Source organism: Ovis canadensis, chromosome 14, assembly GCF_042477335.2.
Source record: "Ovis canadensis isolate MfBH-ARS-UI-01 breed Bighorn chromosome 14, ARS-UI_OviCan_v2, whole genome shotgun sequence".
NCBI lineage: Eukaryota > Metazoa > Chordata > Mammalia > Artiodactyla > Bovidae > Ovis > Ovis canadensis.
In genome coordinates this window covers 75,607,806-75,635,635 of record NC_091258.1, presented here as the reverse complement: position 1 = coordinate 75,635,635, position 27,830 = coordinate 75,607,806, and the positions used below count along the sequence as shown (strand labels likewise).

The following is a 27,830-nucleotide window of genomic DNA, read 5'->3' as shown; positions in this document are numbered from 1 at the left end:
ATTACCCTCCTCCTCTCTGTCTTGATGAATCTGACCACTCCAGATACTCCATTTAAGTGGAATCACAGAATATTTGTCTTTTCCTATCAGGTTTATTTCACTTAGAAGAATGAGTTCATGAGGTTCCTTCATGTTGTAGCATGTGTTAGGATCCCCTTCCTTTTTAATGATGAAGAATACTCTATTATTTGTGCTTGACACATCAGTTCATCTATTTCTCAGTCACTGGGCACATGGATTGCTCTCATGCTTTAGTTATTGCAAATAACGCTGCTGTGAACATGGGTGTACAAATATCTCTTCCAGAGTGTGTTTTCAGTTCTTCTGGGTATATCATCAAAAGTAGAATTGCTGCATCATGGGGTTCTAAGATTTTTATCTGTTGGTGATGGATGGAGAAAATGTTCACATATTGAGGGGAGGTCAATTTGGCTTATCCATGGTTCAGCCAGAACTTTGTGTGAAGCAAGACTGCATTGTCCAACCCTCACAGCTCACTACTTTAACCCCTGGGGTAAAGAACATCTATTTTGAGGATAAGGATGAGTAAATCCCTTCTCAAGGGCTTCCCAGGTGGCTCACTGGTAAAGAATCTGCCTGCCAAGCAGAAGATACCAGTTTTACCCCTGCATCGAGAAGATTCCCTGGAAGAGAAAATGGCAACCCACTCCAATATTCTTGCCTGGAGAATCCCATGGACAAGGGAGCCTGGCAGGCTACAGTCCATGGGGTCACAAAGGGTGAGACTTGACTTTGTAAACACACACATCACTAAGACAGGCTTACTGATTGATTCTGAAAGAACTGAGAGAACCCTGACTTTTTCAATTCTCAGAATAAAGAAATCTCTCAGGGGGTTTCCAACTAAGTGGACATGAGTTTGAACAAACTCCAGGAGATAGTGAAGGACAGGGAAGTCTGACATGCTGCAGTCCATGAGGTCACAAAGAGTCTGCATGACTTGGCAATTGAACATCAACAACACAATTTTACAGGAATTTGGTACCTAGTTTTTTCCACATTGTCCAATCTCTCTGTGCCTTAATAAAGTCTACCCAACCAGACCCATTGAACAAATGACAAAAGTCATACAGGTATAAATCCGTTAAAATATGCAATAGCCCAAGCTCCAGCATTAGGCCATCCTAACTATAAGTAACCATTTTCACTCTTTGCTCTTGAAGATAGAAGATTCACCCTGAGCATATTAACTCAGAGACATGATGACCCATATGGACTCATTGGCTATTCTGCACCCGGAGTTAGATTTCTAACCAAATGCAGGTTCAGCCACTTGCTGCTCAACAGACAATAAACCATGGGGCAAGCTTTCATTGAGCAGAAAGATGCTTAAGCCAGTGATCTGAGGAAAGGTGGACTTGTATCCATGACAGTTCTGCTCAGCCATGACCATCTTAAAGGGAAACAATCTCAGTTAATTGTTAAGGCAGGAAGTCACAGTCATTTTTCCATTGCTGCAAGCCTGCTGACTTCCTATTTTCTCCAGGACACTGTCTTGCTCAAGTGACCCACCTGCAACCAGAGATTCTCTTGCCTGTGTGGTCCACCTGCATTTTAATAAGGGGAAGCTACGGGGTAAAGTCAGTCAGTTTTAAACCAATTTTTTTTGGCTACACCATTAGGCATGCAGGGTTTTGTTCCCCAACCATGGGTCGAACCCATGCCCGCTGCACTGGGAGCATGGAGTCTTAGCCACTGGACTGCCAGGGAAGTCCCTGGAGTATAACTCTTCACATAATTCGTCCTCACCTGAGTTTCCTTCCAATCGGGCAGTCTCTGTGTTCTTGTTAGAAATAAGTACAAGAAGGTGCTTCTAATGTGCCCATAATAATTTATTTCTTCCTCTCATTGCTGCTTACATTGTGGTACTTTGTGAAAATTCATCTTGCTGCACACTTATGAAGCATGCACTTATAAGTATGTATAGTATGCTTTGAAAAGTTTACCGAAAATTGCACAACAGTCCAGTCACTTTCTCCACAAGCAACAAATACAGGGCTTTAGATGCCTCAACCTTCACACTCCACCAAGGCTCACAGTGTCCCTTGCACCAGCAGATCTGCCAGGGCATGGAGGGATTCCTTGCAACATCTACTTCCTGTGGTTAAGATGACTCAGCACCAGGGATATTTTTGTCAAGAGTCTTGGAAGTGGAGGCTGGTGGCTGGTGGCTGTTGATGATTGTTCCCTGCCAGGCTGTGTCGGATCCCATATCCAAAGTATATGAGAAAACCTAGAAGGGAGATGAGACGATGAGAAGGAAATGTAGGTGCTCTCCTCACTTACAAATGCCCAGTAGACCTTCTATGGCGTCTGATACAGTGTGGGGAGAAATAGTAGAAAGATATTGAGTTCAGTCATTCAAGTAACCTCTTTATCCCAGAAAGCAACTTACCAATGGCATTCCAGATGCCAAACAGGGCCCAGGTCCCAGAGGTCGTCTGCATCATCAGGTAAATGTTCACAAAGATGCTGATCAGCGGGAGGACAGGCAGAGCAGGGACCTGTGGACAGAGGCAGCTCGTCCCTGAACACAGCCCAGGTATCTTAAAGGGGACCCTACCCCACGTGGGTGGGAGGCTCCCGTCCTCCTCGGGCTGCGCATTCAGTGCCTACTGAGATTATGTATGCAAAGCCCTGAGGGTGGATCAGGGAAGAGTCCACTGGTTTCAGTAACTCCCCTCATTCCCTGTTCAGGAAAGGACATTTTGCCATCAAAGGACACAGACCTCATTCACCCAAGGTGGACACTATGGACACATCAGCTCACTTACCCTGAATGGAAGAGGAGAGGGGTCCTGGGGCTGCCTCCAGATGATGGCTGTGACCCCAGTGGTGAGCAGCAGCAGCAGCACAGCCACTGTTGTGAGCACGGGGTCTCCAGAGAACACCTGACTGGGCCACTGGGCCAGGATCAGGCTCAGGACAATCAGCAGGAGAACTGCAAGGGTCAAGGAGGAGGAGAACAGGCTGGACCCAGAAGACAAAGACGTCAGGACCTCTGGTCACATCCCTCCCAGAAACCAGCAGTATCAGCAAGGGCCATCATATCTGTAAGACTCCTCCACTGACAAAACACACACTCTCACTCCATCCTGTCAGTTTCAAAATATGACCAAAGAGACGTCCCAGTGCTCACCAAGCAGGAAGGCACATCCATAGACAATCTGGGCAGATTCCTGGGTGGGGATGCTGCTGATAGGCAACCACAGAATCTTGAGAGTCTTTGAGCTTCCTGCTTCAGGTTCAGAGTCCAGAGGATTTTCCTTGACTAGAGGCTTCATCTGAATTTTGTCTTCTGTTTTCTTGTTCTTGCTTAAATTCCAGTCTGGCTGGTACCTGAATTAGAGATATAGGAATATTAACAGCAGTCCCTACTCATTCAAAAACAGATATCCTAATTCACCACTTTCCTGCCTTAAGCAGAGCAGGACTTTAGAAGGCTGAAGGAGGTGGCAGATGGGGGGTGGGGGGGTGAGGCAAAGATGGCAGAGGAATAGGATGGGGAGACCACTTTCTCCACCACAAATCCATCGAAAGAACATTTGAACACTGAGCAAACTCCACAAAACAAATTCTGAACGTTGGCAGAGGACATCAGCCACCCAGAAAAGCAGCCCATTGTCTTCAAAAGGAGGTAGGACAAAATATAAAAGATAAAAAGAGAGACAAAATAGGGACAGAGATCCATCCCGGGAAAGGGAAAGGGAAAGTGAAGTCACTCAGTCCTATCCGACTCTTTGCAAACTGTGGACTGTAGCCCACTAAGCTCCTCCATCCATGGGATTCTCCAGGCAAGAATACTGGAGTGGATTGCCATTTCCTTATCCAGGCACAGAGATCCATCCTGGGAAGGGATTCTTAAAAGAGAAGATTCCAAACACCAGGAAACCCTCTCACCGGTGGGTCTGTGGGGAGTTTTGGAATCTCAGAGGGCAACAAAACCAGGACGAAAAATAAATAAAACCCAACTTACATCCCGAACAGCTACTCCCAGGTGAGAAGTATCCCAGACGCTTTCCTCTGCCACCAGCAAGCAGGGGATGAATGTGGAGGAGCAGGCTGCATTGCTTAGGGTAAGGACTGGGCCTGAATGCTTTGAGGGCATTCTGAGGGAGCTAACATGAGATAGAAACCTAAATGGTGGGATAGCTAGAGAGAGAGAGGGAAATAAAGAGAGAGAGAGAGAACTATTCTGCGAAAGCCCAAACCTAAGGCACTGCCGGATTGCTCACAGAACAAAGGACTGAGCAAATACCAGAGGAGAGCTAGCTGGCTGTGGACCGGCCATCTCCAGCTGGAGGCAAGTGGAGGGGCAGTCAGAGCCGGAAAGGGGCAATCTCGGCCCCAGAGAGGGCATCCCCTACCAAACTGCGAACAGGCTTCTAACCAAGACTTCCTGAGATTCTCGGAGGTTAACATCTGCAGGGAGGGTCGCAGCCAGAGATCAGCTCCCCAGAAAAGACACACCGCACACCGGAGAGGGGCATGCCCCAGAAACCAAGCGGCTGGGACCGGGGAAGTGATAAGTCGCACCACACCTTAGGAGAGTGCGCTCGCCAAGCACCTGGTCTCCTGAGCTGCTCGGATCAAGGAAGGGCACAAAACACAGGCCCAACCAAGTCGAGCTTTTGTGGAGTACCCAAGAACCTGAACCTGAGCAGTTTAGACCTGGGAAGTGCATACAACCCAGGGCCCACTCCCTGCAGAGCAACCTGAAGCCCGAGCAGTGTAGAGTGGGAAAACACACACGGTGAGCAGGGGCAAACCCTGTGTGGCTGAGACACTGTGAGCATGCCCCACACACACCTGTGATATTTGTTTGCAGTGTTCCTCTCTCCCCGCAGCACCACTGAACAAGTGAGCCTAAACAAGAGACCACCTTTGCCCCCTTGTGTCAGGTCGGAAATTAGACACTGAAGAGACCTGCAAACAGAAGCAGCCAAATAAACACAGGGAACCGCTTTGGAAGTGACAGGTACAACAGATTAAAATCCCTGTAGTTAACACAGACTACATTGGAAGGGGCATAAAGATCTTGAGAAATATAAGCTGGAACAAGGAACTATCTGAAACTGAACTGACCCCACACTGCCCGCAACAGCTCCAGAGAAACTCCTAGAGATATTTTTACTATCATTTTTTAAATTAAAATTTTTTTTCCTTTTTAAAAATTCCTCTATTACTCCTTTAATTTTCATTTTCATAAACTACTATTACATTGCAAAAAAAGACCCTATTTTAAAGCAAACTTCATATATATTTCTTATACATTTTGTGATTTTTTTAAATGATAATGTACTTTTGAGAGTCTAACCTCGACTCTAGATTTTTTTAATCTTTGCTTTACGGTATTTGTTATCAATTTTGTACATTTAAGAATCCAATCTTCAGTACCCATTTTTACTTAGGAGTGTGATTACTGGCTTGATTACTCTCTCCCCCTTTTGACTCTCTTTTTTCTCCCCCAGGTCACCTCTGTCTCCTCTCTCCCCTTTCTCTTCTCTTAACCAACTCTGTAAATCTCTATGTGTGTTCCAGGCTCTTGAGAACACTTAGGGAACAGAATACAGCCTAGATCTATATCTCCCCTTTTTGATTCCCCCTCTTCTCCTTCTTGCCACCTCTATCTCCTTCCTCTCTCTCCTCTACTCTATGTAACTCCATGAACCTCTCTTAGGATTCCAGACTGTGAAGAGCACATAGGGAATTGTTTACTGGCTAGCTTGCTCTCTCCCCTTTTGATTCCCCCTCTTCTCCTCCTGGTCAACGCTATCTCCCTCCTCCCTCTTCTCTTCTCCATGTAACTCTGTGAACCTCTCTGGGTGTCCCTCACTGTGGAGAATGTTTTCACCATTAACCTAGAAGTTTTAGCATCAGTGCTGTATGGATGGAGAAGTCTTGAGGCTACTGTAAGAAGAAGGCTGAAAACCAGAGGCGGGAGACTTAAGCCCAAAACTTGAGAACACCAGAGAACTCCTGACTCCAGGGAACATTCATTGATAAGAGATCATCCAAAAGCCTCCATACCTACACTGAAACCAAGCACCACCCAAGAGCCAATAAGTTCCAGAACAAGACATACCACGTATATTCTCCAGCAACGCGGGAACATATCCCTGAGCTTTAGTATACAGGCTACCCAAAGGCACACCAAACTCATAGACATCTCAAAACTCACTACTGGACACTTCATTACACTCCAGAGAGAAGAAATCCAGCTCCACCCACCAGAACACTGACACAAGCTTCCCTAACCAGGAAACCTTGACAAGCTGCTCATCCAACCCCACAAACAAGAAGGAACCTCCACAATAAAGAGGAACCACAAACTGCCAGAATACAGAAAGGCCACCCCAAACACAGCAATCTAAATAAGATGAAAAGGCAGAGAAATACTCAGCAGGTAAAGGAACATGATAAATGCCCACCAAACCAAACAAAAGAGGAGGGGATAGGGAGTCTCCCTAAAAAAGAATTCAGAAAAGTGATAGTAAAAATGAACCGAAATCTTGAAAACAAAATGGAGTTACAGATAAATAGCCTGGAGACAAGGATTGAGAAGATGCAAGAAATGTGTAACAAGGACCTAGAAGAAATGAAAAAGAGTCACTCAATAATGAATAATGCAATAAATGAGATCAAAAACACTCTGGAGGGAACCAACAGTAGTTTAATGGAGGCAGAAGATAGGATAAGTGAGGTAGAAGATAGAATGGTAGAAATAAAAGAAACAGAGGGAAAAAAAGAATTAAAACAAATGAGGACAACCTCAGGAACCTCTGGGATAATGTGAAACTCCCCAACATTCGAATCATGGTAGTCCCAGAAGAAGAAGACAAGAAGAAAGGCCATGAGAAAATACTTAAAGAGATAATAGTTGAAAACCTCCCTAAAATGGGGAAATAGTCACCCAAGTCCAAAAAACCCAGAGAGTCTCAAACAGGATAAACCCAAAGCAAAACACCCCAAGACACATATCAATCAAATTAACAAAGATCAAACACAAAAAATAAATATTAAAAGCAGCAAGGGAAAAACAACAAATAACACACAAAGGGATTCTCATAAGAATAACAGCTGATCTTTCAATAGAAACTCTTCAGGCCAGAAGGGAATGGCAGGACATACTTAAACTGATGAAAGAGCAAAACCTACAACCCAGATGACTGTACCGAGCAAGGATCTCATTCAAATGTGAAGGAGAAATCAAAAGCTTTACAGACAAGCAAAAGCTGAGAAATTCAGCACCACCAAACCAGCTCTTCAACAAATGCTAAAGGATCTTCTCTAGGCAGAAAACACAGAAACGGTTTATAGACTCAAACCCAAAATGACAAAGTAAATGGCAACGGGATCATACTTATCAATAATTACCTTAAATGTAAATGGGTTGAATGTCCAAACCAAAAGACAAAGACCAGCTGAATGGATACAAAAAGAAGACACCTATATATGCTATCCACAATGTCAGTTCAGTTCAGTTGCTCAGTCGTGTCTGACTCTTTGCGACCCCATGAATCGCAGCACACCAGACCTCCCTGTCGACCCACCTAAAAACAAGGGACACATACACACTGAAAGTGAAGGGCTGGAAAAAGATATTTCATGTAAATGGAAAACAAAACAAACAAACAGACAAACAAAAGCAGGAGTAGTGATATTCATATCAGATAAAAAAGACTTCAAAACAAGGGCTGTGAAAAGAGACAAAGAAGGACACTAAATGATGACGAAAGGGTCAATCCAAGAAGAAGATGTAACAATTATAAATATATATGGATCCAACACAGGAGCACCACAATATGTAAGACAAATGCTAACAAGTATGAAAGGGGAAATTAACAGCAACACAATAATAGTGGGAGACCTTAATACCCCACTCACACCTATTGATAGATCAACTAAACAGAAAATTAACAAGGAAACACAAACTTTAAATGACACAATGGACTAGTTAGGCCTAATTGATATCTATAGGACATTTCACCCCCAAACAAGGAATTTCAGCCTTTTCTCAAGTGCACATGGAACTTTCTTGAGGATAGATCACATCCTGGGCCATAAACCTAGCCTTGGTAAATTCAAAAAAATTGAAATCATTGTAAGCATCTTTTCTGACCACAATGCAGTAAGATTAGATGTCAAATACAGGAAAAATTGTTTTTAATTCCAACATATAGAGGCTAAACAATACACTTCTGAATAACCAACAAATCATAGAAAAAATAAAAAAGAAATCAAAATATGCATAGAAATGAATGAAAATGAAAACACAACAACCCCAAACCTATGGGACACAGTAAAAGCAGTGCTAAGGGGAGGATTCATAGCAATACAGGCTCACCTCAAGAAACAAGAAAAAAGTCAAATAAATAACCTAACTCTCCACCTAAAGCAACTAGAAAAGGAAGAAATGAAGAACTCCAGGGTTAGTAGAAGGAAAGAAATCATACAAATTAGGGCAGAAAGAAATGAAAAAGAAACAAAAGAGACGAGAGCAAAAATCAACAAAGCTAAAAGCTGCTTCTTTGAGAAGATAAATAACATTGATAAAACATTAGCCAGACTCATCAAAAAACAAAGGGAGAAGAATCAAATCAACACAATTAGAAATGAAAATGGAGAAATCACAGCAGACAACACAGAAATACAAAGGATCATAAAAGACTACTGTCAGCAACTATATGCCAATAAAATGGACAGCTTGGAGGAAATGGGCAAATTCTTAGAAAAGCATAACTTTCCAAAACTGAACCAGGAAGAAACAGAAAATCTTAACAGACCCATCACAAGCACAGAAATCAAAACTGTAATCAGAAATCTTCCAGCAAACAAAAGCCCAGGACCAGATAGCTTCACAGCTGAATTCAACTAAAAATTTAAAGAGCTAACACCTATCCTACTCAAACTCTTCCAGAAAAGTGCACAGGAAGGTCAACTGCCAAAGTCATTTTATGAGGCCACCAACACCCTCATATCAAAACCTGACAAAGATGCCACACAAAAAAGGGAAAACTACAGGCCAATATCACTGATGAACATAGATGAAAAATCCTTAACAAAATGCTAGCAAACAGGATCCAACAACACATTAAAAACATCATACGCCATGACCAAGTGGGCGTTCTCCCAGGGATGCATGGATTCTTTAATATCCACAAATCAATCAATGTAATACACCACATTAACAAATTGAAAGATAAAAACATATGATTTTCTCCATAGATGCAGAGAAAGCCTTTGACAAAGTTCAACATCCATTTATGATTAAAAACTCTCCAGAAAATAGGCATAGAAGGAACATACCTCAACAAAATAAAAGCTATATGTCACAAACCCACAGCAAGCATTATCCTCAATGGGGAAAAATTGAAAGCATGTCCCCTAAAGTCAGAAACAAGGCAAGGGTGCCCATTCTCACCACTACTATTCAACAGAGTTTTGGACGTTTTGGCCATGGCAATCAGAGCAGAAAACGAAATAAAAGGAATCCAGATTAAAAACAAGAAGTAAAACTCTCATTGTTTGCAGATGACTTGATCCTCTACATAGAAAACCCTAAAGACTCTACCAGAAAATTACTAGAGCTAATCAATGAGTATAGTAAAGTTACAGGATAAAAAATCAACACAGAGAAATCCCTTGCATTCCTATACACTAACAATGAGAAAAAAAGAAATTAAGGAAACAATTCCATTCACCATTGCAATGAAAAGAATAAAATATTTAGGAATACATCTACCCTAAAAAAAAAAAAGACCTATACATAGAAAAGTATAAAACAGTGATGAAAGAAATCAAAGAGGACACAAATAGATGGAGAAATATACCATGTTCATGGATTGCAAGAATCAATATAGTGAACATGAGTATACTACCCAAAGCAGTCTGCACATTCAATGCAATCCCTATCAAGCTACCAACAGTATTTTTACCAGAACTAGAAAAAAAATTTCATAATTTTTATGGAAATACAAAAAACCTTGAAAAGCCAAAGCAATTCTCAGAAAGAAGAATGAAACTGGAGGAATCAACCTGCCTGACTTCAGGCTCTACTTCGAAGCTACAGTCATCAAGACAGTATGGTACTGGCACAAAGACAGAAATATAGATCAATGGAACAAAATAGAAAGCCGAGAGATAAATCCATGCACCTATGGACACCTTATCTTTGACAAAGGAGGCAAGAATATACAATGGAGAAAAGACAATCTTTTTAACAATTGGTGCTGGGAAAACTGGTCAACCACTTGTAAAAGAATGAAACTAGAACACTTTCTAAGACCATACACAAAAATAAACTCAAAATGGATTAAAGATCTAAATGTAAGACCAGAAACTATAAAACTCCTAGAGGAAAACATAGGCAAAACACTCTCCGACATAAACACAGCAGGATCCTCTATGACCCACCTCCCAGAGTAATGGAAATAAAAGCAAAGATAAACAAATGGGACCTAATTAAACTGAAAAGCTTTTGCACAACACAAGAAACCATAAGCAATGTGAAAAGACAGCCTTCAGAATGGGAGAAAAGAATAGCAAACAAACCAACTGACAAAGAATTAATCTCAAAAATGTACAAGCAGCTCCTGCAGCTCAATTCCAGAAAAATAAACGACCCAATCAAAAAGTGGGCCAAAGAATTAAGCAACCGTTTCCCCAAAGACATAGAGGTGGCTAACACAAGAAAAGATGCTCAAGATCACTCATTATCAGAGAAATTCAAATCAAAACCACAATGAGGTACCATCTCACACCAATCTGAATGGCTGCTATCCAAAAATCTACAAACAATAAATGCTGGAGAAGGTGTGGATAAAAGGGAATCCTCTTACATTGTTTGTGGGAATGCAAATTAGTGCAGCCACTATGGAGAACGGTGTGGAGATTCCTTAAAACACTGGAAATAGAACCGCCATATGATCAAGCAATCCCACTGCTGGACATACACACCAAGGAAACCAGAATTGAAAGAGACACGTGTACCCCAATGTTCATCAGCACTGTTTATAATAGCCAAGACATGAAAGCAACCTAGATGTCCATCAGCAGACAAATGGATAAGAAAGCTGCGGTACATATACACAATGGAATATTACTCAGCCATTAAGAAGAATACATTTGAATCAGTTCTAATGAGGTGGGTGAAGCTGGAGCCTATTATACAGAGTGAAGTAAGCCAGAAAAAAAAAACACCAATGCAGTATACTAGCGCATACATATGGAATTTAGAAACATGGTAACGATAACCCTATACGCGAGACAGCAAAAGAGACACAGATATATAGAACAGTCTTTTGGACTCTGTGGGAGAAGGCGAGGGTGGGATGATCCGAGAGAATAGCATTGAAACATGTATATTATAATATGTGAAAAAGATCACCAGTCCAGGTTTGATGCATGAGACACTGTGCTCAGGGCTGGTGCACTTGGATGACCCAGAGGGATGGGATGCAGAGGGAGGTGGGAGGGGGATCAGGATGGGGAACACATGTAAACCTATGGCTGATGCATGTCAATGTATGGCAAAAACCACTCCAGCATTGTAAAGTAATTAGCCTCCAATTTAAAAAAAAAAAAAAAAAAAAAACCTGAAGAGGATGAACGGCCATTGACTCTTTAGGAATGAAAGAGCCCGAGTTATGGTGCAGTGGAGTCTCACCTGAGGACAAGGACAAAGAACGCCACCAAGGAGTAAACCAGCAGGTGTCCAATCGACATGAGGTCCACCAGATTACTAAACTCAAAGAGCAATGCCATGATCCCTAGAATGAGGGCACGAATGAGGTGGAGGACAGCAGTGAGAAACCGCTGGACATATCCAGATAAGGAAAGGGATAAAAGAAGGAGTGGGTTCTGAGGCTCACCTGCAAGAATTCCAGAGGACACGGTGGCCATGATGGGGGTCTTTGTGCGGGCATGGGTCCGAGAAAGTCCTCGGAAAAGGAGCCCATCCTCTGCCATTTCCTGGATCACCTGAGGCACGGGGAACAAGGAGCTCTGCAGTCTGGAAGGGATGGTGGGAACACGGGTGGGGATGTTGAGAAGCAGGAGAGACCAGGGCTCTGGCTCCCTAGTCTACCTCGGGCAAGGGGTCTTTCCCTCTCGTCTCTCAATCCCAAGGGCTGAAACACCTGAGCATCTGACAGTTCATGGAGAGAAGGCCTTGACACTGACCTGTATAAAAGGAAACAGAGGATGCCAACAGCCACGACATATCTGGCAGGGCCCCACCCAACATGGACGAAAGCCTGCGGAAAAGGGCTGTCAGGCTGAATCTGGTAGTAGGGCACCATGAGGGTGAGAGTCGCCGAGACACCAAAATACGCCAAAAAGCAGATGAAGACCGTGCTCATGATGCTGATGGGGATGGAGCGATGAGGATTTGGGGCTTTTTCCCCTGCAGGGTTGGTAAACATCTCGGATTAGGAAAACACTAAAGCACAACACAAAAACTACTTTCCTCTTGAACTTTGAAAAGCTTTTAAAAATCTTCTATCAACGCCTATACCCAAGGGCAGCCCAATCCCCTGATGGGACACACTAAACGCTGTTACCTTTAGTGACAATGTCATCAAAACCCACAAATGAGTAGAAACATAGAGCTGCTCCATGGAGAATTCCGTCGTAGTAGAAGGGCACAAACCCTCCAGAACCCAGAGGGCCCAAGCTACAGTGAGAGAAGAAGCAAGAAAGACCATGAGGGAGGTCCGTTCAGTCATCTCTGCTGGACTTCACCCTTAATACCACAAGCCCTGGGCTCCAGGACCTCGTTATCCAGATCCACCAGCCCAGGTCTCTTTAGGCCCTGCCAGATTCCCAGCTCTGCACCAGCCTAAACAAGCATGACAAGGAACAGGAGCACCCTCCTGACCTATAGATGTCACCAGATTCAGACGTGTTCAATGTGTAGTCCTGTTCTGTGAGCTTCCAGTTGTGCAGGTCTCCCTTAATGAAGCCAGAGAGGATGATGAAGCTGAGAACCAAAAGGTTGATGCCTGTGGATATTTTTCCAACCAGGACTGACTCACGAGCTCCCAGAACCAGTACTCCTGTGGGAAAGATGGAATATGAGACATTCCAAGATAGCCAAATCAAATCCATAGACACAGAAAGCAGACTAGTAGTTTCCAGAGGTTAGGGGGCTGTGAGATTAAGATGGATAGTCTGTCTTTGCTCAGTGGGTAGTGGGTTTTCTTTGGCTGTGATGAAAATATCTGAAGCTAGATGAAAGTGATGGTTATATGTCTTGAATGCCGTAGTTCAGTTCAGTTCAGTCACTCAGTCGTGTCTGACTCTTTGCGACCCCATGAATCGTAGCACGCCAGGCCTCACTGTCCATCACCAACTCCCGGAGTTCACTCAGATTCACGTCCATCAAGTCCGTGAAGCCATACAGCCATCTCATCCTGGGTCGTCCCCTTCTCCTCCTGCCCCCAATCCCTCCCAGCATCAGAGTCTTTTCCAATGAGTCAACTCTTCGCATCAGGTGGCCAAAGTACTGGAGTTTCAGCTTTAGCATCATCCCTTCCAAAGAAATCCCAGGGTTGATCTCCTTCAGAATGGACAGGTTGGATCTCCTTGCAGTCCGAGGGACTCTCAAGAGTCTTCTCCAACACCACAGTTCAAAAGCATCAATTCTTCGGCGCTCAGCCTTCTTCACAGTCCAACTCTCACATCCATACATGACCACAGGAAAAACCATAGCCTTGACTAGACAGACCTTAGTTGGCAAAGTAATGTCTCTGCTTTTGAATATGCTATCTAGGTTGGTTCTAACTTTTCTTCCAAGGAGTAAGCATCTTTTAATTGCATGGCTGCAATCACCATCTGCAGTGATTTTGGAGCCCCCAAAAATAAACTCAGACACTGTTTCTACTCTTTCCCCATCTATTTCCCATGAAGTAATGGGACCAAATGCCATGATCTTCATTTTCTGAATGTTGAGCTTTAAGCCAACTTTTTCACTCTCCTCTTTCACTTTCATCAAGAGGCTTTTCAGCGCCTCTTCACTTTCTGCCATAAGGGTGGTGTCATCTGCATATCTGAGGTTATTGATATTTCTCCCAGCAATCTTGATTCCAGCTTGTGTTTCTTCCAGTCCAGCGTTTCTCATGATGTACTCTGCATATAAGTTAAATAAGCAGGGTGACAATATACAGCCTTGACGTACTCCTTTTCCTATTTGGAACCAGTCTGTTGTTCCATGTCCAGTTCTAACTGTTGCTTCCTGACCTGCATACAGATTTGAATGCCGTAAGTACCACTGAATTGCACACTTTAACATGGTTAGTTTCTTACTGTGGCCATTATATAATATGGGCTTAGTTGCTCTGACCCTTTGAGACTCCATGGACTGTAGCCTGCCAGGCTCCTCTGTCCATGGAATTTTCCAGGCAAGATTACTGGAGTGGGTTGCCATTTCCTACTCCAGTCACATAATATACACAACTATCAAATCATCATGATGTTCACCTTCAGTTTACATAATGTTGTATGTCAATTATATATCAATAAGGCTAAGGAAAAACAATAAAATGGCTAATTTTATACTATGTTAATTTCCTCCCATTTGAAAAAAGTCTCAGTACAGAGGAAGAAATTTGTCACTCTAACTAAATGATTCTCAGCTAGGGGTGATTTGGGTCCCCAAGGGACATTTGGTAATGTCTGGAGACATCCCAATTGTCACAATTTGGGAAATATGAGTCACAGGTGTTTAGTGAATGAAGTCCAAAGATGCTACACACCTAACAGTGATTAAGAAAATCCTGCAGTGCCCCCAAAACCAAAGGCTGTTTCAGCCTGGAAGGTCAGTAATGCTGAGGGTGGGAAACAACGGTCTACATCTTGACTTCCTGTCTTTCGTTAAGGGGTGAAGTCGCTCAGTCGTGTCTGACTCTTTGTGATCCCATGGACTGTAGTCTAGCAGTCTCTGTTCATGGGAATTTCCAGGCAAGAGTACTGGAGGGGGTTGCCATTTCTTTCCCAGGGGATCTTCCTGACCCAGGGATCGAACCCAGGTCTCCTGCATTGCAGGCAGACTCTTTACCCTCTGAGCCACCAGGGAAGTCCGTCTTTCATTAACCAGACCCTAATTTCTAGTTCCCACAGTTCTGCCACCTCACTCCTTTCCCATCCTAGTTCCCCCGCCACCCCACATCCCAGTCTTCCCATCCTAACTTGAATCCCTGTCTCACCTGTGAGCAACAGCACCAGGGACAGGGCGACAAAGTCTGGATACTTGGCCAGATAGTAGGGCATATATGGAGAGAAAGTTCCCTCTAAGGCCTGAAAGATGTGGTTCCCAATCAAGCTGCCGAAGGCGATGCTCCAGGCCCTGGCCACGCTGCCCGAGCCTGAAGCAGAATAAGAAGGAACATTCATTGATAAATATAAATTGGACCCCCCCCCCCCATACACCAAGACCACTTTGTGGATCACAGCATTGTCGTGGTGAAGGGCGAGCATAGCTCAATAAAACTATGAGCCATGCCATGCAAGACCACTCAAGACGGACAGGTCACAGTGAAGAGTTCTGACAAAACATGGGCCCCGGAGAAGGAAATGGCAACCCACTCCAGTATTCTTGTTAGGAGGACCCCATGGACAGCATGAAAAGGCAAACAGTTATGATGCCCGAAGAAGAGCCCCCCAGGTCAGAAGGTGTCCAACATGGGAAAGATTGAAGATGAAAGGAGAAGGGGGCGGCAGAGGATGAGATGAGTTTGAGCAAACTGCAGGAGAGAGTGGAGGACAGAGGAGCCTGGCGTGCTGTAGCCCATGGGGTTGCAAAGAGTTGGACACAATTTAGTGATGGAAAAACCACAACAAATACACAAAGTCACGTATGTTGGGGAAAAAATACAAAAAAAATTGCCAAATCTCAGAGAGCTTCTTTTCATGGGGTGGGGAAAATAGACCCAGATAATTCTAAAATAGGTGAACTATTTAATGTCAGTGAGAGATCAAAGTTATGCAAGAAAAGAGAGAAGTGGGAGCAAGTTGTCTGGGTGATGAGGATTAAAATTTTAGTTCAAATGCTAATGGAAACTCTATGAAGGCAACCGCTAAGCAGAGACTTCAGTATGGTGAGGGGATAAGCCTGTGGGCCATGCCTCCCTCTCACCCACTCCCTACAGTGCCCTTTCCTCTGGGTTCTTGGTCCATCATTTAAGGAAAGCAGAGGAGAGCTGAGAAGAATGAAGTTGTGGACTTTTCCAGACGTTATTTCCCTCCTCCCCTCACGGAGTGGATGACGCAGTTCTCATGCATGACCGAAGACCCAAACTCCCACTCCTGGTCTCCTGAACTTCAGCCCCACACCTACCCCCCATCCATCCCCTCACCAACGACATAGGACAGGATGAGGTTCCAGGCAGTGATGAAAGCCCATAGTTCTCCCATGCTGATGTAGCTGTAGAGATACACAGAACCAGTCCACGAGACCCGTGTCCCAAACTCGGCATAGCAGAGCCCAGACAACACAGAAGACACAGCGGCCACCAAGAAGGAGATGACGATCGCTGGCCCAGCGATGAACATGGCCACTTCTCCCACCAGGATGTACACGCCGGCCCCCAGGGTGCTGGCCACACCGAAGGCCACCAGATTCAGGGTTTTCAGAGGAGCCGTGGGACTCTCAGAATCCTCGGTGGGCTCCAGGAGCCGCCTGCGGACCAGCTTCTGACCAAACTGGTGGAGATCCTGACACCGCATCCTGGATGGAGTTGAGGAGCTGTGATCTGCTGAGGAAACAAGACATGAAGCCATCAGCAAGGTCCACCGGCCCTTGGCCCTGGGAGTCCAATTCCACGGAGCAGTGGAGCGATGAGGGGCAGGTGGTAAAAGGACACTTGGGACAAGGTCTCCATCTCTGAGCTTTGGTTTCTTCAAACCCAAAGAAATCTTCTCACATGTTTCAAAGTTACTGGAAAGGCTTTTTAAAGAGAAATGAGGTGGAGAGGATTAGGTCTCCCCCAAAATGTGCCACTTGGAATATGGATTGTTTGGTGTGTGTATATGCTCACTCCTGTCTGACTCTTTGAGACCCCCTGGACTGCAGCCTGCCAGGCTCCCCTGCTGTGGGATTCTCCAGGCAAGAATCCTGGAGTGGGTTGCCATGATCTCTTCCAGGTGATCTTCCCAACCCAGGGATCAAACCTGAGTCTCCTGTGTCTCCTGCATTGGCAGGTGGACTCTTTACTACTGAGACCCCTGGGAGATCCCTGGATTGTCTTGAGCTGAGGGCAGTTAAGACCCGCAGACTCAGGAAAAGCTTTCTGTCTCTCCTTTAACTGCTCAAATGTAGATGTACAAGCACAAACGTACATCCATTTATTGTGCCTCAATATGCAGGCTTTAAAAAAATTGAATATTTGTGGCAACCATGTGTTGTCAGATGACGGTTAGCAATTTTTCCTTTTACAAATAAAGTGCCTTAAAATTACAGAATCTGAAGGATTAAGGAAACCTGGAGCCTGGCAGGCCATAGTAAAAGGGATTGCAAAGAGTCAGACAAGACTGAGCGACTAAACAACAACAGGATTGGCGAAGCTTGGGTTCCCCCTGAGAGTTGGGAGAAGTTAGAAGGGGGTCATTTAGAATGTCAGGAGAGTTAACCTCAGTCCATTTTCCCACTTTGTGGCAACAAAGATCTAATTGTAAGATAGCATTATAATCTAGAGACCCAAGTTTTAGGCCACTTTCCAACCCCCAACTTAAATAAAGGCCAGACATTGTTAAAGCAAACCTGAGTTTTCCCTTTCTTGGCCCATCATGCTTTCAAAGGGAATCCTCCCGGGCTGAGCTTCCCTGGGGTCTCAGAGAGTAAAGAATCTGCCTGTAGTACAGGAAACCCAGGTTCGATTCCCGCGTGGGGAAGATGCCCCGAAGAAGGGAATGGAAGCCCACTCCAGTATTCTTGCCTAGAGAATCCGATGGACAGAGGAGCCTGGCGGGCTACTGTCCATTGGGTCACAAAGACTTGGACATGACTTCATGACTGAACAACAGTTACAACAAAATGGGAGCGATTTGCTGCTGGTGGTGGTAGGTGCTGAGCCTTGACTCTAGGCGTGGTTCTCTCAAAGTTGATGAGGAAGCTCTGCTTGGGTGGTGGACAGGCTGGGGGTTGTTGTTTAGGCAGAATGAGAGAAACGGGGAGAAGGGCAAGAAAAAGATAACTGGGGCTCCTTCCTTGAGCAGACCTAGATCAAGATCTGGAGGTCTTGGAAAGAGAACAAAGCAGAGAGTGAGAGCAAGTTCTCCTGGGAGAGAGAGAGTCAGAAGTCTCCAGCCAGCAGTTTGGGGGAGACCTGCAGTTTACTTTGAAATCCTGGGTTTCAGCCCCCAAATGATCTTGGAGAGAGAGAGAGAGACAACTGTGAGCGCTGACTTAGTTCTCTGCCCAAGAATTGGGCTGCCGTCTATGGGGTCGCATAGAATCAGACATGACTGTAGCTACTTTAGCAGCAGCAGCAACAGCCTGGATAAAAACCAGGAACCCTAGTCACCAGTCCATCGGGGGCTAGAAACTAGGAACAAGGTTCTTCTGGTTCTAGTCCCCAGTTTAAAAAAAAAAAAAAGGCACTTCTCCAGGAGGCAAAAACTAAAAATATGGTAAAAGTGTATTACTGGAATTACTGGAAACACAGCTCAGTCATGAAGGAGCGCACAGAGGAACAGTTTGTTTAGCTAAGACAGAAGCCAGGCAGGGTTCACACACGTGAGAAAGGCTGTGAGTGTCCTCCCAAAGGAGGAGGAGCCCCATAAAGAGATTGTTAAATCATCTATGTAGGGCAGTTCTTCGCGTCTTTGTTTACCTTGGCCAGTTACCTGATTTCTTTTTCCACCTGACCTGCCCTAGGACCCTCCCTGACAGGTGTGTGCAGTTTTTTCTAGATGGATTCCAGCACACAGGCCTGTGAGGCCTGGACATCACCTATTATGAGACGGTACCCCCTCCTTTTTGCCCCACAAGGAGACTTTCTGCACATCTGTGGTGCCCCAAAGATAGAAAATATGTGACTTCTTGATCTTTTACACTTATAGGGTTTAGCCCGTTTCTGTCCCTGCCATGATTGTTATAGTAACATGTCCACAGCAGGCAAAGTCCAGCTATTTACCCTGTTCCTGCTGTCTGAGGAGGCCTTACAAATAGCTGTGAAAAGAAGAGAGGTGAAAAACAAAGGAGAAAAGGAAAGATATAAGCATCTGAATGCAGAGTTCCAAAGAATAGCAAGGAGAGATAAGAAAGCCTTCCTCAGTGATCAATGCAAAGAAATAGAGGAAAACAACAGAATGGGAAAGACTAGAGATCTCTTCAAGAAAATTAGAGATACCAAGGGAACAATTCATGCAAAGATGGGCACAATAAAGGACAGAAATTGTATGGACCTAACAGAAGCAGAAGATATTAAGAAGAGATGACAAGAATACACAGGAGCACTGTACAAAAGAGATCTTCATGACCAAGATAATCACAATGGTGTGATGACTCACCTAGAGCTAGACATCCTGAAATGTGAAGTCAAGTGGGCCTTAGAAAGCATCACTACGAACAAAGCTACTGGAAGTGATGGAATTCCAGTGGAGCTGTTTCAAATCCTGAAAGATGATGCTCTGAAAGTGCTGCACTCAATATGCCAGCAAATTTGGAAAACTCAACAATGGCCACAGGACTGGAAAAAGTCAGTTTTCATTCCAATCCCAAAGAAAGGCAAAGAAAAAGAATGCTCAAACTACCACACAATTGCACTCATCTCACATGCTAGTAAAGTAATGCTCAAAATTCTGCAAGCCAGCCTTCAGTAATACATGAGATGTGAACTTCCAGATGTTCAAGCTGGTTTTAGAAAAGGCAGAGGAACCAGAGATCAAATAGCCAACATCCACGGGATCATGGAAAGAGCAAAAGAGTTCCAGAAAAACATCTATTTCTGCTTTATTGACTATGCCAAAGCCTTTGACTGTGTGGATCACAATAAACTGTGGAAAACTCTGTAAGACATGAGAATACCAGAACACCTGATTGCCTCTCGAGAAACCTATATGCAGGTCAGGAAGCAACAGTTAGAACTGGACATGGGACAACAGACTGGTTCCAAATAGGAAAAGGAGTACATCAAGGCTGTATATTGTCACCCTGCTTATTTAACTTCTAAGGAGAGTACATCATGAGAAACTCTGGGCTGGCGGAAGCACAGACTGGAATCAAGATTGCCGGGAGAAATATCAATAACCTCAGATGTGCAGACGACACCACCCTTATGGCAGAAAGTGCTGCTGCTGCTGCTGCTGCTGCTGCTGCTGCTGCTGCTAAGTCGCTTTAGTCGTGTCTGACTGTGCGACTTCATAGACGGCAGCCCACCAGGCTCCCCCGTCCCTGAGATTCTCCAGGCAAGAACACTGGAGGGGGTTGCCATTTCCTTCTCCAATGCATGAAAGTGAAAAGTGAAAGTGAAGTCGCTCAGTCGTGTCCATCTCTTAGCAACCCCATGGACTGCAGCCCACCAAGCTCCTCCATCCATGGGATTTTCCAGGCAAGAGTACTGGAGTGGGTTGCCATTGCCTTCTCCAGGCAGAAAGTGAAGAGGAACTAAAGAACCTCTTGATGAAAGTGAAAGAGGAGAGTGAAAAAAAAAAAATGGCTTAAAGCTCAACATTCAGAAAATGAAGATCATGGCATCTGGTCCCATCATTTCATGGGAAATAGATGGGGAAACAGTGGAAACAGTGTCAGACTTTATTTTGGGGGGCTCCAAAATCACTGCAGTTGGTGATTGCAGCCATGAAATTAAAAGACACTTACTCCATGGAAGAAAAGTTATGACCAACATAGATAGCATATTCAAAAGCAGAGACATTACTTTGCCAACAAAGGTCCATCTAGTCAAGGGTATGGGTTTTCCAGTCGTCATGTATGGATGTGAGAATTGGATGTGAAGAAAGCTGAATGCTGAAGAATTGATGCTTTTGAACTGTGATGTTGGAGAAGACTCTTGAGAGTCCCTTGAACTGCAAGGAGATCCAACCAGTCCATCCTAGAGGAGTTAAGTCCTGAATGTTCATTGGAAGGTCTGATGCTGAAGCTGAAACTCCAATACTTTGGCCACCTCATATGAGGAGTTGACTTACTGGAAAAGACCCTGATGCTGGGAGGGATTGGGGGCAGGAGGAGAAGGGGATGACAGAGGATGAGATAGCTGGATGGCATCACCGACTAGATGGACTTGAGTTTGGGTAAACTCTGGGAGTTGGTGATGGACAGGGGGGCCTGGCATGCTGCGATTCCTGGGGTCACAGAGTCAAACACGACTGAGCAACTGAACTGAACCAAACTGTCATTTCCATCTCCAAGTGCAAACAGAAGTCTAGTGTAAATACCTAGCCTAGACCTCACCTGCCTCGTTCCTCAGGAAATGTAAACAGAAGGCTAGTTGTAGCTGTAGTTCTTTCTCATGTTCATCTACCCTTCGTGTGTCTTCTTTAAATACTCCAGACAGAGAACCTAGGACGATAGAGGACAAGAGCAATAAAGTTTAAATGCTTCTACAATAGGATGAGGGCTTCCCTGGTGGCTCAGACGTAAAGAATCTGCCTGCAATGCAAGAGTTCCCAGTTCGATCTCTGGGTCAGGAAGATCTCTTGGGGAGGGAATGGCAACCCACCCCAGTATTCTCACCTGGGTAATCCCATGCACAGAGGAGCCTCGCAGGATATAGTCCATGGGGTCACAAAAGAGCCAGACACAACTGAGTGAGTGACTAAATAACAACATATATATGTGTGTGTATACATACATCTGTAGTCATACATGCATACAGTGGAATATAACTTAGCCATGAAAAATGAAACAACGATACTTGCAGCAGTATGGACCTAGAGATTATCATAGTTAGTGAAGAAAGCCAGAAAGAAAAAGAAAAATACCGTATGATATCACTTATATGTGGAATCTAAAATACAACCCAAATGAACTTATCTATGAAACAGAAAGAGACTCACAGATGTAGAGACCACACATATGATAGCCAAAGGATAGGGAGAAGGAAGGACTGGGAGTTTGGGATTAGCACATGCAAACTATTCTATATAGATAAACAACAAGGTCCTACTGTATAGCACAGGGAACTACAATCAATATCTTGTGATAAACAGTCATGGAAAAGAATATATCAATATATATGTATATCTGAGTCACTCTGCTGTACAGAAGAAATGATCTCAACACTGTAAATCAACTATACTTCAATAAAATGAAAATAAAATAGTTCAAATTGAAGAAGCTGATAAGTGAGAGTCTAAATTTAAAAAAATAAGACATCTAAAATAGGCATTAGGGATTTAGTAGTAAGGAGCACTCCCCTCTTTAACAACAGCAGGACATTTGGAATCCAACCCACATATATTATACTGAAAAAAATTCCACATTGGTATTAAAAAATCTGACTTTTTAAACAACTGTAATATAAAAGAAAACATACAGAGTTTAAACTAATGTAAGGACAGAGAATTAAGCTATGAGAATGGCATGTCTGATATCACCTTGTATAGAATTTTCTTGTTGTTTAGTCACGCAGTCATGTCTGACTCTTTTGTGGCCCCATGGGCTGTAACGTGCCAGGTTCCTCTGTCCATGGGGTTTCCAGGCAAGAATACTGGAGAAGGTTGCCATTTCCTCCTTTAGGGGATCTTCCTGTCCCAGGGGTCAAACCCACGTCTCCTGCATTAGCAGGCAGATTCTTTACCACTGATGCACCAGGGAAGCCCAGTGTACAACCCCAACTGACAGGCACTCTCTTCCTGTTATGATTCATGAGAGAGCCTCTCAGGTCCACCTCTGCTACTTTCTCCCCACCCTCTCCTCTTTCCAACATAATTTCCCATGTTTTTAATTCATCTCACGGTGACTGCGGTAACTGTCAGAGGTATGCTCACATTCCTGTTCTTTTCCCTTTTTCATTCAACAGTTACCCTGTGTCTCCAAGTGAGTGTCCTGATCATTATCCCTTCCCTAACTTCCCAGCCCTCTGACCTCTATCTCTCAAATACTAACACCTTTTCATTTTTGTGTACTTCCTAAAGTGTCTGAAATTATTACTCAATTCTATATCTATTGCTGAGTTTGAGTGCTTTGTATTTACATTATATGTGAATATTTTACATTGATGTTGAGTTCACTGTGGCCTGTGATTCACAGTTGATAACCTGCCCCTCCCCTGCCCCTACCTCCTGCCCCGGGCTTCAGCATGTTAGTCCTCCCATCTGTGCCTCCTCTTTCTGCCTCTTTTCTGTCTCAGATGGAAACACTTCTTCATCTCACTCTGTCTCTCTCTTGCTTTCTGCCCCCTCCCCCAGGCACCCTGTTTTTGACATGAATTCGTCACTGTGCCTTGGGCCAGTGGCTTTCCTGTCTTGGTTGCATTTGGAAACCAATCCAAATCCCTAAGCCAGGCTAGCCCTGACAGAACGGAAACTAAATCACAGGGGAGTCAAGAAAAAGTCATGTGACCTGGGAAGAGGATGAAAAAATTCCCAAACACGGTATTGTCAAAGATTCTTTCATTATGAGGGGAACATCTCGGGAACACACACACACACACACACACACCAAGAGTTTTCTCCATTATCTTGTAAAAGGAAGGAGTCTAGAAATAAATGTAGTTTTTTTGTGTTTGTTGATATTCTTACTCTTTGGACTTCCCTGGTGGCACAGTGGATGAGAATCCACCAGCCAATGCAGGGCACATAGATTCGATTCCTGGTCTGGGAAGATCCCACGTGCCATGGAGCAACTAAGCCTGTGCTCCACTGCTACTGAGCCTGTGCTCCACAATAAGAGAAGCCACCGCAAGAAGCATGCACACCAAAGCAAAGAGTAGCCCCCTCGCCACAACCAGAGAGAAAGCCCACACGCAGCAACTAAAACCGAGTGTGGCCAACATTTTCACAGTTTATTAAAAATCAAATGTTTTGTAAAACTTGCCAGTGAAACTATCTTTTCCATGTTGAGAGGTTTCACATCACTGATTTAACCTCCTTACTTGTAATTCATATTGTTTATTTTACCCTGATTTTGTCTTGATATGTTGCATGCTTCTAAAAATTTGGTCTGTTTCTTCTAGGTTATCCAGTTTGTTGGCATATAGTTTTTCATAGTAGTTTCTTATAAGACTGTGTATATTTAAAGTACCATTTATAATATCTCCTCCTTTCTGATTTTATTCATTTGAGTGTTCTCTTTTTAAATTTTTTTTAATTTGTTTATTTTAATTGAGGCTGATTACTTTATAATATTGTAGTGGTTTTTGCCATACATTGACATGAGTCAGCCACAAGTGTATTGCTTTACAATGTTGTGATAATTTCTGTGATATAATGAAGTGAATCAGCTTTGTTGTTGTTCAGTGGCTCAGTTGTGTCTGACTCTGTGCCACGCCATGAACTGTAGCCTGCCAGGCTCTTCTGTCCATGGGATTCTCCAGGAAAGAATACTGAAGTGGGTTGTTATTTCCTTTTCCAAGGAATCTTCCCAACCCAGGGATCAAACCGGCGTCTCCTGCATTGGCAGGTGGATCCTTTACTGAGCCACAAGGGAAGGAAGCCCAGTGAATAGCTATATGTATACATGTGTCCCCTCCCTGCTGGGCCTCCCTCCCACCCCGTCCCCCATCCCAACCCTCTAGGGCATCACAGAGCTGCAAGCTGAGGTGCCTGTGCTCTTTGCAGGTTCCTATTAGCTATCTGTTTTGCACATGTAGTGTATACATGTCAATCCTAATCTCCCAGTTTGTTCAACCCTCTCCTCCCCCTACTGGGTCCACATGTCAGTGAGCTATCACCTCACAGAAGTCAGAATGGTCAGCATTGGAAAATCTACAAACAATAAATGCTGGAAGGGATGCGGAGAGAAGGCAGCTCTTCTGCACTGTTGGTGGGAAAGTAAACTGACACAGCCACTATGGAGACCAGGATGGACATTCCTTAACAGTCTAGGAATAAAATTACCATATGACCAAGCAGTCCCGCTGCTGGGCATAAACCCTGAGAAAACCAAAGTCAAATCAAACCAAATCACAAAGATACATGTACATGAATGTTCTTTGCAGCGCTGTTTGCAACAGGCAGGACATGGAAGCAACCTGGATGTCTACAGCCAGATGAATGCATAAAGAAGATGTGGTACATACATATAACGAAACGTCACTCAGCCATAAAAAGGAAAGAATCTCAGTCACTTGTAGTGAGGTAAATGAACCTAGAGTCTGTTATACAGAGTGAAGAAACTCAGAAAGAGAAAAACATATGTTGTATATCATGCATATGTATGGCATCTAAAAAAATAGGACAGATCAACCTATTTGTAGGGAAGGAATGGAGATGCAGATGTAAGAACAGACTTGTGGACACAGTTGAGGGAGGAGAGGGTAGGGCGAACTGAGAAAGGAGCACTGACATTTATACACGATTGTGTGTGAAACAGACAGCTCGTGGAAGCCACTGTAGAACACGGGGAGCTCAGTCTGGAGCTCTGTGGTGACCTAGAGGGATGGGGACATACACATATAGTTATGACTGAGCCTCCTTCTGTAAGGCAGAAACCAGCACAACATTGTGAAGTGATTATTCTCCAACTAAAAAAGCGTAAAAATTGAAAAAATAAAGTATTATTAAATTTGGTGGGGAGAAACAGATGACCTCCCAAATGCCTGGAGGCAGAGAGGACTAATCTTCATTCAGAATCAGAAACAAGAGACTGTGTTTTTAATTCTTTGGGACATAAAACGTCTCTGCATTACACTGCTCTGCAAGGCTAGGCTGATCCAGTGAACACGAGTTAAGGTCAGGGGGGTTCTGTCCATTTTACTCTAAGGTCTGAGTTTTTCATTATGGTTGAGGGCAAGCATTCAAAGAGTCAGGAAGCTATGATTAGCATCTTGGCCCCACGAACACCTCTCTGTCCTTGAACAAGTCATATACTTCTCCGGACCTGTGTCTCCTTCTTGTTCAAATGCTGCTGATGAACCTTTAAGCCCTGCCATTAGGAACATAAAATAGTGCAGTTCCTATGGATAAAGTATGATGGTTCCTCCAAAAAACCACAACTGAAATTACCATCATGGTTGGGCAATCCCACTTCTGAGTGTACACCCAAAAGAACTGAAAGTGAAGTTGCAGGAGATGTTTGCACAGCCAGGTTTGTAGCAGCTTGGTTCACAACAGCTGAAAGATGAAAGCAGCCCAAATGGCCATCCACGAAAAATGGATGAACAGAAAGTGATGTGTGCCTACAGAGGAATATCATTCAGGAATAAAAAGACAGGGAATTCTGGCCCATGCTACAACAGGGACAATACCCTTGTGGACAAGAGATTTGAGGACAATATGCTAAATGATAAAAAGCCAGTCTCCAAAAGACAAATACTGCATGGTTCGCTTCTATGAAGTACCTGATACAGTCAAATTTACAGAGACAGAAATAGAATGGTGGTTTACTACGGCCTGGGTGAGAGGAAAAATAGGGAGTCATTGGTAAATGAAAATCCGGTTTCAGTTTTACCAGACGAAAAGAGTTCTGCAAATTGGTGTCACAGCTGTGTAAATTTACCCAATATTGCTGAACAGTTCATTCAAAAATAGTGAAGATGGCAAATTTATGTGTACTTTACCACAATTAAAAAAAAAATGATGCCAGTGATGAACAGGAGAGCCAGCTTCACAGAGTTGCTGAGTGTACAAAACTCCAAGGTAACTTAACATGAAGCACCAGCGAGTCGTCCTCAGCAGAATGCTCAGCTCCTAGATGAGGCATCAGCAGACATGGAGGGCAGAAAGAGACAGGAGACTGAAGGCAGTGGTACCCAAATCACAAACTCTACGTGAGGGTCATCTGAGTGTTGAGTGAGCACCAGTCTAAAACCGGTCGAAGAGCCTTTGGACATAGATCCAATCTCTCCCAGCCCCTCCTCTTCTCACACAAACACAACAGCTCCCAGCTCTTTCTGCTTTCATCTGGAAAACGGATCTCTCCACCCTCAGGCTGGAGCCTGGCTGACCCCTGCACTCTGGGATTGCAGAGGTCTCTTTGGGAGGATGTGAACTCAGCACCCAGTCTCCTACAGGAGAGGTTGACCTGAGACTTACTGGATCCTTGGAGCAGAGCCTGGAGCACTGGGTCAGTCAGGGAGGCTGAGGGTAAGTCGTGCACGGCAGGAGCTGATCTTTTTCCAAAAACCAAAGAGGGAAGTCCCTGAGCAGAGAAGTCAACCCTTAACCCCTGGGTAGTTGGGGTGGGGAGGAGGCTGGGAGGACCGGAAGCTTATGCAAAGTTCCTGTCAGTCCTTAACACTTCTGTGGTTACTGTCAGGGGATTTTAAAAAACGTTTTTTTAACTGTGGTAACGTACAAATGACATCTCCCTCATAGCCCAGTCGGTAAAGAATCTGCCTGCATGCAGGAGACCAGGTTCGATTCTTGGGTTGGGAAGATCCTCTGGAGAAGGAATAGGCTACCTACTCCAGTATTCTCACCTGGAGAATCCCATACACAGAGGAGCCTGGCAAGCTAAAGTGCATGGGATCACAAGAGTCAGACATGACTTAGTGAATAAACCACCACCAATATACAAATAACGGGAAATTGACCATTTTAACCCTCTTTAAGTAATCAGTTCAGTCATGTCAAAACCAAAAGCAGAGTCCTGCTGCTGGCTCCTCAAAAGCCATTAAGAATACTGGAGGGTGGAATACAGGTTGGTGGAAGGAAAGTCTCCTTTATTTTGGATGCCAGCAATGGGTGGG

At 44.2% G+C, this 27,830-nt stretch overlaps 1 protein-coding gene across 15 annotated transcripts; it reads right to left on the bottom strand.

The window, feature by feature from the left end:
- Positions 1 to 1,835: 1,835 nt before the first annotated feature.
- On the bottom strand, positions 1,836 to 27,377 carry LOC138419258 (cationic amino acid transporter 3-like). Of its 15 annotated transcripts, none has more exons than XR_011248909.1 (14): positions 27,175 to 27,307; positions 26,700 to 26,829; positions 21,431 to 21,538; positions 16,377 to 16,775; positions 15,228 to 15,386; positions 12,902 to 13,079; positions 12,585 to 12,697; positions 12,205 to 12,427; positions 11,895 to 12,034; positions 11,690 to 11,792; positions 3,161 to 3,360; positions 2,796 to 2,991; positions 2,417 to 2,525; positions 1,836 to 2,254 (listed from the first exon to the last, which is right to left on the bottom strand). XR_011248909.1 is itself a non-coding variant. In XM_069551881.1 (14 exons), the coding sequence occupies exons 2-14, from the start codon at positions 26,788 to 26,790 to the stop codon at positions 2,157 to 2,159; spliced, it is 2,088 nt and encodes a 695-aa protein (XP_069407982.1). In that variant the 5' UTR covers positions 26,791 to 26,829; positions 27,175 to 27,307; the 3' UTR covers positions 1,836 to 2,156. The 15 variants fall into 15 exon arrangements, 8 of the variants coding, with proteins under 8 accessions (XP_069407982.1, XP_069407983.1, XP_069407987.1 ...); XR_011248910.1 differs by having other exon boundaries at positions 16,377 to 16,772; XM_069551881.1 differs by having other exon boundaries at positions 2,796 to 2,962.
- Positions 27,378 to 27,830: the final 453 nt, after the last annotated feature.

What these genes read in the sequence shown, in the direction of transcription:
- LOC138419258 (XM_069551881.1), bottom strand. Translation starts at nt 26,790, where the DNA reads ATGTTAAGTTACCTTGGAGTTTTGTACACTCAGCAACTCTGTGAAGCT. An exon ending in CCTGGTGCTGTTGCTCACAG is followed by an intron (nt 13,080 to 15,227) that starts GTGAGACAGGGA and finishes TCTTTCCCACAG; the next exon opens with GAGTACTGGTTCTGGGAGCT. An exon ending in GTCCTCTGGAATTCTTGCAG is followed by an intron (nt 11,793 to 11,894) that starts GTGAGCCTCAGA and finishes CCCTCATTCTAG; the next exon opens with GGATCATGGCATTGCTCTTT.